The sequence below is a fragment of the Carassius auratus genome, chromosome 20, assembly GCF_003368295.1.
Source record: "Carassius auratus strain Wakin chromosome 20, ASM336829v1, whole genome shotgun sequence".
Taxonomy (NCBI): domain Eukaryota; kingdom Metazoa; phylum Chordata; class Actinopteri; order Cypriniformes; family Cyprinidae; genus Carassius; species Carassius auratus.
The window spans coordinates 11,893,683-11,908,977 of record NC_039262.1 but is presented as its reverse complement, the minus strand read 5'-3'; the positions used below and the strand labels follow the sequence as shown (position 1 = coordinate 11,908,977).

The 15,295-nt window shown below is 36.9% G+C and overlaps 1 protein-coding gene across 2 annotated transcripts in view; it reads right to left on the bottom strand.

Annotated features, from left to right (window-relative positions):
* Nucleotides 1-15,295, bottom strand: part of LOC113120935 (GDP-mannose 4,6 dehydratase) — a 64,853-nt gene that overhangs the window by 35,249 nt on the left and 14,309 nt on the right. For both annotated transcript variants that reach the window (XM_026291088.1, XM_026291089.1), the window contains 3 exons: nt 7,809-8,001; nt 7,599-7,703; nt 732-859 (listed from right to left, as the gene is read on the bottom strand). In XM_026291088.1, coding sequence (XP_026146873.1) covers nt 732-859; nt 7,599-7,703; nt 7,809-8,001 — 426 coding nt within the window. The remainder of the gene's footprint in view (nt 1-731; nt 860-7,598; nt 7,704-7,808; nt 8,002-15,295) is intronic.

The window sequence follows — 15,295 nt, the reverse complement described above, 5'->3', positions numbered from 1 at the left end:
ATAACTAAGAACCCAGACACACCATTAAACAGGAATGCACATTGCATCAACAGTAACAAAAAAATAAACAGAGAACAAGAAAGTAATTATGCAATCCAGCAGCCCAGATGCAAAGAAATCTCACACGCAACTATGCTTTTTAAAGTAGGGCAAGTAAGTAAAAAAAAAAAAAAACCTACCTCATATTTCAAATAATTTTGTTGTTGCAATGCAACTAATAGAAAGCATTAGCACAATTTTTCCTACGATATAGATAATTTTATGGAGATTTCATGGTTCATCAGATTTTACATAATCAATACTAATTATAATATAAATTAATAAAAACAATAATTAAATGTATATAATAATATATATAATGTACATGTAATATATATATATATATATATATATATATATATATATATATATATATATATATATATTATTTATTTTTTTTTTAGTTCAAACGTATACTCAAAGAGTATGCTGATTATCAATATTATTAAGTTAAAATAACTGTTTAAAGTGATTCTAAACCAGCATTGGTGTAGATGTTTCAGAGTTCTGAAAGTGGCCTAACATTTTTAAAACAAAATACAGGGCTGAAATATCAATGTAGTGTTCACTCTCATAGAGACAGCGGGGCAATGGGTTGGTACAACATGTACTATGGAAGAAAACATTTTGTGTGTATACAGTATGTACGTCCTCAACAGAATTGAACCAAATGTGTGAGTGTGTTCCAGTACCTCCACATAATCTTTGGCATGGCCCCAGTCTCTCTTGGAGTCCAGATTGCCCAGACTGAAGCACTGCAACTGCCCAAGATGGATCTTTGCCACAGAGCGACTGATCTTCCTAGTTACAAAATTTGAACCTGAAAAAACATGTACACACAGATTTGAAAAAATTAGTATGAAGCATTAATTCTGCCTTGCCATTCTTTTTCACTCTTATTTTTTTTTCATTCTTTATTCTTTTCTTGTACCTGTCCATTTCATTCATTTTTGACCCCCCACCCCCCCCCCCCATACACGTCAGTGCAAATTTGCGTTTTGGCCAAAGCGAATTGAGAACTATGGCTGTTAATCTGCCCTTTCACGCACACACACACACTAACAGTCACACACAGGGATAAAAATCAGACTCTTGTCTAGTCACTGGACCACCCCAGAGAATCTGTAAGCCCGTCCAAAGTCCTACTGAGCTGCCAGACACACACACGCACACACACACATGCTTCATCTGTGGGAAACCTTGGCCGCTCTCATGTCCTGCTGGGTTGTGCTATAGCTTGAATCAGACAGAGGTGGGAGTTCTAGACGAAAACCTCCACTGCCTATAATATCAGGCCCGGGTCAGAGCAGGAACACACTTTAAGTGTATAAGTGAACGACCACTATTACGCTCTTGACTTGGGCTGAGGCCTACATGGGTGTGTGATTTTGGCCATAAATGCTGTCTAGAGAGAATCAGCAATGCCGGGAAGATCATGCCCTATAATTGCAAAACAAAAGTCAACTACAAGACTGGGGCGGTCTTAAACCCTTCCTAAACTTTTTTCTGCTTGCCCAGTAAGGCTAGATTTCTACTTGCTCTGCGCCCGTGAATTTATAATGTTATGTTTACATATATAACTGTAAATATGTGAGAAATTCCTGTAAGGTTTAATATTTAGTTCCCATAGCTTAAACAGTAAATGGTCACGTGTTTGATTCCCAAAGAATACATGAACTGATGACATGTCTATAACTCACTTTGAATAAAACCGTCTGCCAAATGTATAAATGTAAATTTATTTGAAAATTATTGAAATACATTTTTAAGCATTCTTGCTCAAACAGCCAAACCATGGCTAAAACACACACATTTCCCAAAGTTCGATTCCCAGGAAATGCATGAACTTATATACTTTAAATACAGCGCAAGTCACTTCATTAAAAAAACCACTTGTCAAATGCATAAAGGTACATTTCTTTAATTATTTAAAAGCATTCAAACAGTAGACAATAATCCCAATCGACGCAAAGGTCATTGGTTTGGTTCTCAGGGAAAGCTTTAACTAAAAAAAAAAATACATACATACACAATGCGGTATAATGTAGTGCTGGATCATCCAAAAGCTTGACATTAAAGTGTACATTATTTTTTTTAAATAATAATAATAATTATAAACATTTTCACCATTTTAAATCAAATGTTAACTAAAAACAGCAATAAAGTTTTTACTAGTAAGCAGAATCCGCAATTAAATGTCATAGAAAACCATATGTTTATGTTTTCCAGGCAAAAAAATATATTGTACTGTACATGAAAAAAGATATGCTGTAGCACTGATCCAAAACAGTGTCCCTAGGCCCGCAGCGGGTCACCTTAATTGCTGAGCCCTGATCTGCAGTGTAACCTGAAATGAAATGTAAAAAATAAAAAAATAAAAATTCATAAGTGGACAGGCTCTTTCCACTTACAGGGTGTCCGTCATGGGCCCCCCGTGCGCAGGCTTGCTGCTATCACAAAGGGCTCTTTCTAATCCGAACTAAACGCAGCTCATGACCAGGTGCGTGAGCTTGGCACGAGAAGAACGGTTTAAAATACCACACTGTAAACAGCCGGGTCAATCCGTCGTCACAGACAAACCACAGGGGGGGGGACCCGAGGATCTGATTTCTGTTCACTCTTTTGAAAAAAAAGAGGGGGAAAAGGTAAATCGACGCCGATTGACCAAACCGTGGTCCACAATAATGGGGCGGCTATGCGTCTGTGCGCAAGTGTGTTTAAAAGTCCAAGACAGGCCATTTCCGCACACCGGCTCCTGTTTCCAGTCGGAGTGTAATTAGGCCGTCTCTTAGCACACGGTGGGAAGCCGTGACGAGGAGCAGAGTCGCAGGGAGTCGACCGCAGCTCGCTCTCATCAAGTCTAAAACAACCCAGTTTAGGGCACGTTTAGACCATGATTATGCGGACGGGATCGCGGCAGACCTGCAGGTGTGCGTGTTGGCAGCGGAAGGTGCCCGGGCACTGTCAATGCACATTTTAAGAGTAATGAGCGAGGGTAACGTTGAGTACCTAGGCGAAATTTCTAATGGATGGAAAGACGCCCTGCCAAACCAGGTGGAAATAAAGTGCAGTCAAGATGTCTGGTCTATCAGTCACTGACACTCAGATATTTCCAGCATGTGAAAAAACGACTGTCAGTATAAGGCCCTATTCCTGTTTCTTGACACATGTCTGAACACACATTCATGCAGATGTACACGCAACCATCGGCTTGCCACGTTCATTTAAATGAATGACAAACACACAGCAGCACCCTGCTCTCTTTCAGAACCGGCAAAGCTGCAATGTCAAACCAGAAATAACAGTTAGCATGAGTTTTTAATATAGTTACATGCAGAAAACTATAACCATATAACTTCCAGATACTATTCGAAATTTTCTTTGAAAAGAAATTACATTAAATGAAAAAAATATAGAAATAAAAATGTATTGGTGAAAAAAATATTTGCATGATAATATTAATATGAAATTAACATTTAGAAAGGTCAAAAATTACGAACGTAAAATATTTTATGACTTTCTTAAAAGGGACATATCATGAAAATCAGACTTTTAAGTGCTATAACAGGTGCACCTACCCACCCAGAAAACGTGAAATCGCGACATCAGTGTACCAGTTCTAACACCAAAACAAAAGTTCAAGCAAAGCATGCTAACTGTTCTGTCTTTGGCTGCACTGATGAGCACAGCCTCAGTGGATTTATTCATTTATTTACTGTATATTACACTGCTGTAGTGTTGTCAAAAGTACAGTATGAACAAATCATTCATATGAATCAGGAATATCAAGTTGTCTGGTCGAGGGAATCGTTCATTTCAGGTTTACCCGCATGCACATCTTCCTATAGGTTCTTAACAGGAAACAGAACTAGTAGTAGTAGCCTTGGTTGTATTATAGTTGTTTTTCTGATTCAAAATATGTTCAATGTCGCGTAAGTAGATGTGTTGGTGAATTTGGCTATTTAAGATTAATTATATTCTGTTGAAATGAATTAAATGAACGAAATTACATTTTGATGAAAGAGATTTAAATGACCGGGTCCATAAAATGATCCAAACTTTCCATCACTTCTTCTGTGCTTTGGTGAAGAGCGTGAAGCAATGATCATTGAACCCAATCAGAGTCAAATCTGTTGAGCGTGTGAACACTGGCCAATCAGTGCTGTTTAAGAAAACACTTAACGTCGCTCAAATGTTAGCGGGAAATGGACGTTTTTGCTGCTGGCACAGAGATTCTAATATAAACATGCAATTTCTTTTTAAGTTCAATAAGACATGAAAGAGAACTTAGTTTAGCACTCACATGCCGCGTGACAGCCGCTTTCTGCACGTGTGCACTCATGAAACCGTTTATTTGAAGTTTCAACTAACATGGTTTAAAACAAATGATTTCAGAGCGATAGATATGATCATCAAAACCAAACAGATGTTTTTTTTAGCAGAGTATCTGAGGTATGAGAAGTACAGCCCTATACTGGAAGAGGAGTGGGGGGTGGGGCAGCAGCTCATTTGCATTTAAAGAGACATGCATGAAAACAGTGCGTTTCTGCTTCCACTCAAAATGGGCATTTTCAAAATGATATAATAAATGACTCGTGGGGTATTTCCAGCTGAAACTTCATAGACAGAAATTGGGGACACTTGAGACTTCAATAACATATTGTAAAAAAGTGGCATAATAGGACTCATTTAATATTTATTAATTATATATCTTCAATATATTATTGATAGTTATTTTATATATTGCATAAATATATTTTTTCTAATAATAAAAAATAACTGAACCCCACATTCCTGAAAAACCATAGGTAATTATACAAGACAAGAGATCATAAAATAAATATTATATTAATAACATACATTAAAAACTTAAATCGATTAATTGATAAATAAATGTGACAAATTATGCTGCAAATAATAAAAGGTTTTGCCTTAAAATGTGTTTTTATAAAAATAAAATGTATAATATAATACAACTAATTATCCAAGAGTCATGTAGAAATCTGAACTACATCACCAGCTAGGCATTTAGAAAAAAAATCCTTATTGTCGAGCCCCAAGTAACGAACCATGTAAGCTTTTGGGAGTGTATGTTGAAGTGTGTGTCGGACAGACAGAGAGTGAGAAGCAGAAAGCGACAGAGATACAAGGTGAGGAGTGATGTTTAATTTGAGACATTAAAGGAGCATCTCATTCACTTCCCTTCTTTGTTGCTGTGACAACATGAATACACAAACACAGGTGTGTGAGACGGGTAGACGAGGAGTGAAAGAGCAAAACATCTCACGGCTCATCCAACAGTGTGAATGTGTGTGTGTGTGTGTGTGTGTGTGTGTGTGTCTGCGATAGGTGAGAGGTCCATCGACACCTTCATACAGGTGCAGCCCTTCTCACCTGGAGAGGTTTAACTTCTTAAAACGCTCGTCTTTCAACAAGAAAGAGGGATCGTGAGGGAACAAAAAGACGAGAGAAGAGCGAGTAATGGAGGAGCCCTCAGATGTCGTCGGATTGACTGGCATGACCGCTTCTCTCGTCTATAACTACCCACTATTATTAGACATAAGAACCTGAATAGGTGTCAAAGTGTAACTGCTTTCACATGCGCACAGACAACAGACGTCTCTGTGGCGGATTTGTAACAGATTATTTTTCTCTTCTCATATTTCGTAAACTCTTTCGAGGTTTGTTTATTGGTGAAAGTGGATACCGGCTGAAATTCCGAAGTGAATTCCAAACCAGATTAACTCATCATTGCCGGCCAGCCCAATGAGGGGAGGCTACCACTGAGATCAGACAGGAAATGAAGTTGGCTTTTTTCACACTATCCCATCCATCTCCCTCCCTGTCTAGCTATCTAACCCTACTCCAGCCCTGTACTCCCTTCTTTCCTCATCTTCCTTAAACTTATACACACACACACACTTAGACTGTCTAGTTGGCTATGTTAGTGTCATTGGCTTAAAAAAAAAAAAAAAAAAAAAACACGCCACTAATGACATCATCGCTCTTCCTGTGCTCTGGAATTGTGTGTTTGTGTGTGGTCGGGGGGGATTTGGCTCAGAACAACACTCTTGTTGTTGAGAAGATGTCATGGCTGCACCCTTTACCAAATGTTGTGTCATGATACTCTCCCGTAAACCAATCACAATGGGTCTGGCCACACATATAACATGCTCCCTGGACTCTTGCATCACTTCCTTTAGTGTAGTGTGTAGAGCTGTTATTGTATGTCTCCTAACCTAGTGGGCCATCTTGACATCTAGATAAGCCTGATTCTGTCTGATTAAGAAATTAAATTAAACTAGATTTAATCACATGGCACTACAAAACTGTCACTCCCATTACAATTACTGAAAATATCTACACTTTAAGTGCTATAATTGGAGTAGAGTGTCACGCCACGAACTTGTAATGTAAACAGTTCTGTCGCGCCAAGACTGCTATCAAGGCACTGACAGAATATTTCACTCCGGAGGTTGCATCTAGTAGCAAATATTTGTAATTTAAGCAAACTATGAAAGCTTCACACCTAAAATTGATGGATGAATACGCTTGTGGATGAGTCTACAAATTAGTTGAAAATTGGTTCTTTAAAATTCATATTTGCATGTGTAGTGTGCGCTACATTACGATGATTTTTTTTATTCATTACGTTGAAAAGCTTGGGGTCAGTAAGGTTTTATTTTTGAAAAAAATTTATACTTTTATAATGACATTTATATTAAGAACATTTTATTGCTACACATGATTTCTTAAAAAAAAAAAAAAAAAAAAAAAGTTGCTCTGCATTAAATAAATCATTTATCAAAGAATCCTAAAAAAAACACTGCAATGATTTCCACACTTCATTTAGCAGTCTATATTTCAACATTAATAATAAGAAATGATTCCTGAGCAGCAAATCAGCATCACGTGACACTGAAGACTGGAGTAATTGCTTCAGCTAACTTTAAAATTACTTTTAAAATGTAATAAAAAATAAAAATGCCTGTTCTTTTAAATTGCGATATCATAATATTAGTGTATTTTTGATCAAATAAATGCAGCCTTGTTGAAAATAGGAGACTTCTTACAAAAACATAAAATCTTACTGACCCCAAACTTTTGAATGGTAGGGTAGTTGAGATGTTAAAGGGATAGTTTAACGAGAATCACAAATCTTAAAAATACCACACAAGTAAATTATGACAGAATTTAGATTTTTGAGTGAACCTGTAACATACTGGAAGGATTTAAAGATTATAAACGCATTTGTATGCAAGACTAACATTTTTAAACCCCCACTATTCATTACTCTTATTTTGTTATGAAAATTAAAAAGGAGGTTGAGTTGACAGAACTTATGCCCGTTTTGATGAATGAGGTGACAGAAATTATGAGGTCTAACACATAGCAGTGGCTCTTGGTTACTGCACATTTTTCAAAACCAAATGAAAATGAAACCACGTAAGGCGTACTTTTACCAGAAAGTGGCCCCCGAGAAAAGTGATCTCAGTATCTCTGCACTAAAAGAACCAAACAAACCAAAACAGAGAAAAAGTTTGTGGCATGTTTCTGACCTCTTCTAGGACTCTCATGATTGAACAAGATCCCATTCACAGCAAAGAGGTTATAGGCTTCCCTGAAGTTCACCACGATCCAGTATGCATAGAGTTTAGCAGCACCTGGCGAAAAAAAGATATATATTTTGTGTATTTATTTATTATTATTATTTATTATAACAACGTAAAAATATGAAACAGCATGTTTTTAGATGTGTGCATGCTGACCATAAGGAGATCGTGGGTAAAACGGTGTGGTCTCCTTCTGGGGAATTTCCTGTACTTTCCCGTAGAGCTCGCTGGTGGAGGCCTGGTAGAAGCGGACGGTGTCAGTTAAACCGCAGGTCTTCACTGCATCCAGCAGCCGTAGGGTCCCCACCCCGTCAACGTCTGCGGTGTACTCAGCCAGGTCAAAGGAGATCTGCCAAACACAAGGCACTTATGCGTAAGACTTAAATGTAAAAGTATACAAGTAAATGGCTAAATGCAATTCGTTCTTATGACATAACTCAATAACATAAGCCAAGAAGTTGCCAACATAAACATAATTTAAGGAAATATGAAAACAAGCAACTGCCTGGTAATAAAACTCAGTGCAAAGCGCTCTAAACTGAGAGAAGGTATCTTTTCTTTGGTTGATATCAAGTGTCTTTGTTTGCATAGAGCTGCATGCTCTGCTGTTACTGGAAAACACAGAGCATCAAACGATCTGTCTTCTAGCTCATGTAAACTGGGTCAAACAGCTAAATCATGTACAGTATATGGATAACAGGGCATGTAATTTGCAAGCCATCTAAAGAACAACAACACAGTATTATCTAACAATGTTAAACTATCTCTAAGGTAGATTGATTTTGCAGTGTAGTACAAACTATTATAAAAACACTTGTTTACATTAAAAATTTACAACACATCATACCTGTACATCATAATTGTCTATATTATATTTAGTTTTTGCTTTTTGTACACTGTCTATTTCGTTTATTTTTTATATTATTTTTTACTATTATCTGTCTTGTCACTGTCATTTGGTTGCACTATGAAGCTTTTGTAACTAAAACAAATTTCTTGTTTATGTGTAAACATACCTCGCAATAAAGCTGATTCTGAAACTGACTATGAACCGAAAATCTGAACTTTTTAGGATTTGGTTAACTGATTCATAAAAAAAGATTTAAAAACACGTAAAAGAACAATTTTTTTTCATAAATCAGTTACTGTTACTTCTCTCATGAACGCGGGAAAGAGAACAAGAATGGACATCAATATTTTCAGTGAAAGATAATTTTTTTAACCTGCTCCTAATAAATAGTTATCCTACGACTTTAAATTAATTTAGCGCACAGACTCATATGAACTTCTATCACACTTTCATTATGCCTTTGCATACTTTTGAAACCTTTAATAATTTAATTGTATTTATATGGAAAAAGTTACACTCATCAAAGTGTTACAAAATGTTGTCATACTGTATACAGAGCAAAGGTGAGTAAAATAAGTGTTAATATCTGGATGAACTATTCCTTAAACATTGCAAATAGTTTGAGGTGCTGCATCATGCAACTGAATTACTACAGTGTTTTTGAGAAAGAAGGTCCTTGCTCTAATTTAACGAGTTCAGACATACTCAATTCCCAAACACGAGCGAGGCGGGGAATCCCTGACTGAAACCGAGATGTTAAAGATAGGGAGAGAAAGCAAGAAACAGAAAAACAGACAGGAACTGAGCAGGAGAAAGAGAGGGAGAGACAACTCATCTAACCTGTTCCTCAAATTTGACATAACCTACGCTTCTCAGAATCGCACCTACACGTTTTTTCCACCAAGACAAGCCCTCAGCAACAGGCACGATCTGAATTAGTCCTGAAATACCCTAGTGCGCATCTGTAACCACACCTCAGAGAAAAAACAAAAGCGACTGACAGCAGATTATCGTGAGACTGAAACGATATCCAAGTAACTTCGCAACGCAAATTCGCAGCACTTTCGTAATAATCCTTATAATGCAGCTACAGATTGACTTTAGCTGTGTTGCTTGGCTCTCGTCCAGTAGCTATCATTACCGTTGCTGGGATAATTAGCTTGAAGTTTTTTGGACTGTGCAAACATGCACTTAAATATGAGCCAAAACATTCAATCATACCAGTTCGAACTAAGACAGACATGTTTCTGTCAGGTAAAAGTAGATTTATGTCTTCAGATTGTGTGGAGAGCTTTCACGGCATCTTGCCATGCCGCAAGCAATTTTCATTTCTTAAGCATTGTTTTCTCCAAACAAACAGCCAGGACGCGGATTACAAATGTCATGAAAATGCCAAAATAGCGCTATTAGAGGAACACCGATACCGTAATTTGCTGTTTCCAGCTGTTACTAGTAGCTGTAGCCATTGCATTGATGCAAGTAAGTGTGCTGCTAACTCCAAATTGCTCCCTCTATGCATCTGCAGGCTAAGAAAAGATTTTGGAAATTATCGGGATTTTATCCGAAGTGAGCAGGAGACTCGTAGAAAATTGTGCTGCAAAAGCAATTTCTTCGTGTTTCCACAGCAACTTGGAGCTGTCAGGGTCAGGATTTATGTCTGACATCGGGAAAATCCCCGTGGCCCGGGGCGACTCGTGCACAAGCGAACACCCGCTCTCTTTCGGCTCTACCTAATAGAGCTGGCCTCCTCTGTCGATACTACTCCTACACTGCTCACGGCTTCAGCACGTCAGGATTGGAATTCATCAGCTAATTAAATCTATGCTTGAGATGACACCAACGTCCCTCGCTCTTCTGCTTGCTCAACCAGACACGCTCACCTCATCATTCACTCCTTCCCTCAAACATAAACACACATGTAAACATGGCAACAGCCTGGATCATTATGGGCTGCGGTTGGGGTTGCCCCAGGCGCAAGTTGTCTGTAGCAATCGCAGAACTCATGCACGCCTGAGTGTGTGAGAGCGGAGGGAGGGGAGAAACCATGACTGCGAATAATTAGGGAATCATTTAGCCTGTTACAGATGTCCTTAAACTGTCTCCATCCTTGTAAAAACAAAGCTCTATTTTTACCACATCTTATGTTTCCAGAAGACAGCATTTCTCAACCTTTTTGGGCCCATGAAGCACCACAGCTCCAACAGTAGGGCTCAGGAACACCCTTTATTAACTGAAAACTATTATTCACTAATGTTCTAGTTAAATTTTTTTAAATAAATATTTAATTTTAATGTATTATTAATTAATTAAAATAAAAATGTAATTTAAATGTTTTTTCATTTATTTTTACAAATTATTTATATTAAAAAAAAAAAAATTTATATATGAAAAATGTATTTACTTATTTACTAAGAAAATGGCTATAAACAAACAAAAAAAAAGAAACAAAACAATAAAAAAACTAAAACACACACACGCAAAACAAAACTTTACAAAACAGAAACAAATCTTTACAAAATAACATTTTAAAGTTGTTTTTTCTTAGTTGTTTCTTTCGTTTTTAATGTGTGTTTTTTAATTTTTATTTATTTATTATTAAATAATTACATCTGGTGTTGAATAGCTTCGCCAGCCTGCAAAGTCCAGACCTGAACCCCCTTTGAAAAGCACTGGGATGAATTGGAAGAGCAGGCCAGACCCCATCATTCATCATCAGTGCCTGACCTCACCAATGCTTGGGTTTTATTTAACATTTAATCTCAAATCTCTTCCATTATATTTTGGAACATGACTTTTGGTTTTGCATCCATTCAAAGAGTGGAGCATCTGTGAGGTCAGACGCTTATGTTGGGTCTGGCTAACAGCAGGCTTTTCAAAATTCATCCCCAAGGTGTTCAGGTCTGGGCTTTGTGCAAACACTTCTAAAAGAAGAGAATAGTGCAATCCATATAATCCGGCCACACGTTTTTCATCATGCTATTTCATTTGCTAAAGAACAGCGCAGTCTCACACAAGGTTCTGTTCAACTCCTGACAGTTGACAGTTAACCTTGTGCTGACAGAAACCAACAACTACCACATGTGAGTGGTCTCTGACTGAACCAACTCTCTGACACACACACAGCACATGTGTCATCACAGTTGACAGGCGCTGTCATTTAGGAGCTCGAAGGAATGATGTGAGCTATTGTGTGCGCTTATCTGTACGTAAAAGAAGCCTACAGACTGTTGAAACACTGACAATGCACAAACTGATATGCCAAGATCTGCATCGCGGAGCATTCACCTCAGTTTTGTTAAAAGCAATGAGCACAATGTGCTTCAGATTAACATAAAAATATCAAATATGAGTGCTTGACCTGCTTGTTTATTTTGAGAGAAGATGATGAATGCTTCCAAGCTATAAATAGTTGTAATTATATACTCTGGTGTCTAGTAGGTCTCTCTACAGACCAAATTCATTACCATATCATTGTTTTGCCGAATGTTTGTGTTGTCATCAAATGCCTTCCACTTATGTGTCAAAAACAATCCAGCTCACAATCTCAGACCGACGGTCACTGGTCCAATCAGCGACCCTTCTTACCCGTTTGTTTTTACGAATGTTTGTGTAGAACTGAACACTGCTGTCGCAAATTATGAATTAAATATGTAATGTTATCTATAGCTGGCTAACATAGATGAGCATTAGAGAAGGATAATGACTTGTGGCAGTCCTGAAACAGCAAACCAATTAAAATGATTACACAGTGCTCAGAAATACTTGATTCTGATTAGTCTGATTTATCCATAATTTTCACAAAACTGACTGTTGTTCAAGGCAACTCATTCCTGTAAAAAGTCTCTTGTATAAGAGGCACTCTTAAATAATAAAGATTTTACTCAAATCTGTATTTAATGTTCATTTATTTGGCAAGTAGCTGTGTAAAAAGCAATACAACTAAATAAAATAATTAAAATAAAAAGTAAATTTATAAGACAGGTTTCTAAATATAAAGTGGTAGGGCCTGTGGAAATATTGGCAGGGCTACACATATTGTAACTGCTGGCCTGACTAGGAAAAAAATATATACTTGTTGTTAAGCACTACGTGTATATAGTACATATCTAAAGGTCATGCAGACAAATGGCACCAGCGTCGACTACAGAGAGAGCGCAATGACTTGACCCACAGAAAAGGGAACCAGAGAGGTTTCTGTTTTAAATGAGAAAGCAAAAATGTGGAGATTTTGAGATCTTTCCACCAATGTGCATGAAACAAAAGATGGAAATACAAACCTCGAGGCCTAATAACATTTCTCTGTATAACGTGATAACTGGAGTCTTATGTTTTTAGACTCAAGTTCTACTCTTGCATCCTACTCCATAATCTTAAACATCATTAATCATTTTCAGAGTTTACTTTGGAATCACACACTATGATAGTAACCTGCAGCTGAATATTTCATGATCCATAGTCTTCCAATCACTTGAGCTAACGTCTCTGGTAATGCCATGATCCAAACCTCCATCCTTTATTTTTATTCTTTCATTCCTTACTTCCGTTTACCATTTTGCCAAGGTCATTGTAATGGCAATAATAATAAATAATAAAAACTAAAAGCTAATAAAACTAAATACTCACTGCTTCTCTTGACTAATGTTAACTCCTTTAGGGCAGGGCATGAGACAGGAATGTGTCCGTTTACACCGCACAAAAGACGAATTGTTCATTGCAATACCTGCTTTTATTCTGTAAACGGCTATTTTCCACCTCTCAATCAAGAGTTGAGTGCTCGTGCTAGCGAATTCACAAAGACTGGCATATTTTTCAGACGTACCATGTCAGTCACATTCCTTCCAAAATTTTAAAGGAGCTCCACGTTGATAAGTCAAGCCATCTTAACCCATTTTCTAGGACTGAATAGTCCCCCAAAAAAAGACCAGGTGTACCATAGGACACATCTGTCTTATGTTCTTTCTTTGCCTAATGTGGAGCAGTCAAGGCTTACATAAAGGTACTATAATTTTTTTTTAGACAAATTTAATGCCGTTTTAATCCTTTGATTAATGCGGTGACTGCTTGATGCGCTTAATGTTGCTACTTTCCAAAGGTGTCTCATTTGTTGGGTCCTTTCTCTTCAAAGCCGAGTGATTCATAACGAAATAAGAGCATCAACACAACTGTGTTGTCATTCACAAACTAGGTCAATGTCTAAAACTGGCCAGCTCAACGCTGAACATTGTGGATTAATTAAACATAATAAATGAAAATGAAATAAAAACAAATGACTGTAAATTAATAAATAAATGAATATAAAAAAAGTATATAAAAATGGATGAATAAAGTAAAAAAATATATAATAATAATAATATAAATAAAATTATATATAATATATATATTTATTATGCCCCATTAAAATAAAATAAAAATACATTAAAATGTCCAAATATTTATAGACAAATAAAAATAATTAGTTAAAAACTTTAAATAATGATTATTATGATTAGTCTAGTCTACTGAAAAGCAAAAAAAAAAAGAGATTAAATGACTTTCTACCACTTCCAGTGTCTGAATGAGCATGTTATACAACATGTCTACCACACAAGCAAACATGTTTCAAATGCATCTTCATTCCCACCCTTTAATGAGTGACAGAGATGGCAGTGCAGAGATTTTTATCTCTCATAATTCATCACTTCAGCTTCACAGGCACTGTCATTTTGATAAATCAAAATCATGTTTTTAGCATGATGTAATCCCACAGAATAAAGGCCGGTTTGTTGGCAGTGACGTCAGTCGTTGCAGGTGACAAGAGTGGAATGATTTACACAAGCAATTAACTGCAAGTATCTGGGCGAAATTGAGAGCGCTGGTGTCCACTTAATAAGCCAAACAAGGAAACTTAGGCTCAGTGTTACACAAAGTCTCCTACATTGCAAACATGACCTTATTAAGAAAAAATTATGTCTCAATTAGCAGAAAGGATTTTTGTGCTACACTTCACCAAGGTTGAATTATGTTTCAGCGCGTCACTCAATCCTGCATCCTCGTGCATGTTAATCCTGCTATGTCACATAAGTCTATAAACATGCACACAATACCAAAGTCTTCCCAAGACAACACTTATGTTACACATCAAACATGTTCGCAGACGAACACAAAACACGATACATATTGCAACGTTCCAGTCTAGCAACTGCACATTACTTGCAGATCCCTATTAATCCATACACAAACACGAAGCTTATGCCACTCACACCCTACTGTACATAACACTATGAGCAAACAGATTCTACCGGTGCTAAGAGATATCTGTGCAAACACAAAAATACATTCACAAACAGACTTTCAGTCGAAGAGAAACATACTAAACGCTTCGAGGTAACGTAAAAGGTCAAAACAGAACAATGCTAGCACAAATACCACAGATGTTATTTTGTGCTCTCAGTTTCTCAATTACATCTGAACTACTTTAACATTAAAGAAAAGAGTCCAAATTCAAATTGGAAAGAAATTAAATTAAGCATCAAGCTCTTTTAATTAAATATGGTCGATTCATTTATGGATTTTTTTTTTTTGCATTAAAATTCACTTTCCAGCCGTTTAAGTGTGTGTGTGAGTGAGTGTGTGTGTGTATGTGTTATTTGGCTCTCAATCTCAGCCTAAAAAAGTGGCTCTTCAACTCGTGACCAATCGCAGTCTGCTATACCACAAGGCAGCTCCATTTGAGGTTATTTGATAATAACCGCAAGGTTTAAACTTGTACAAACATAAACATGTAAAGTACACTGTGCTCTTTTTGTAGTAAAGC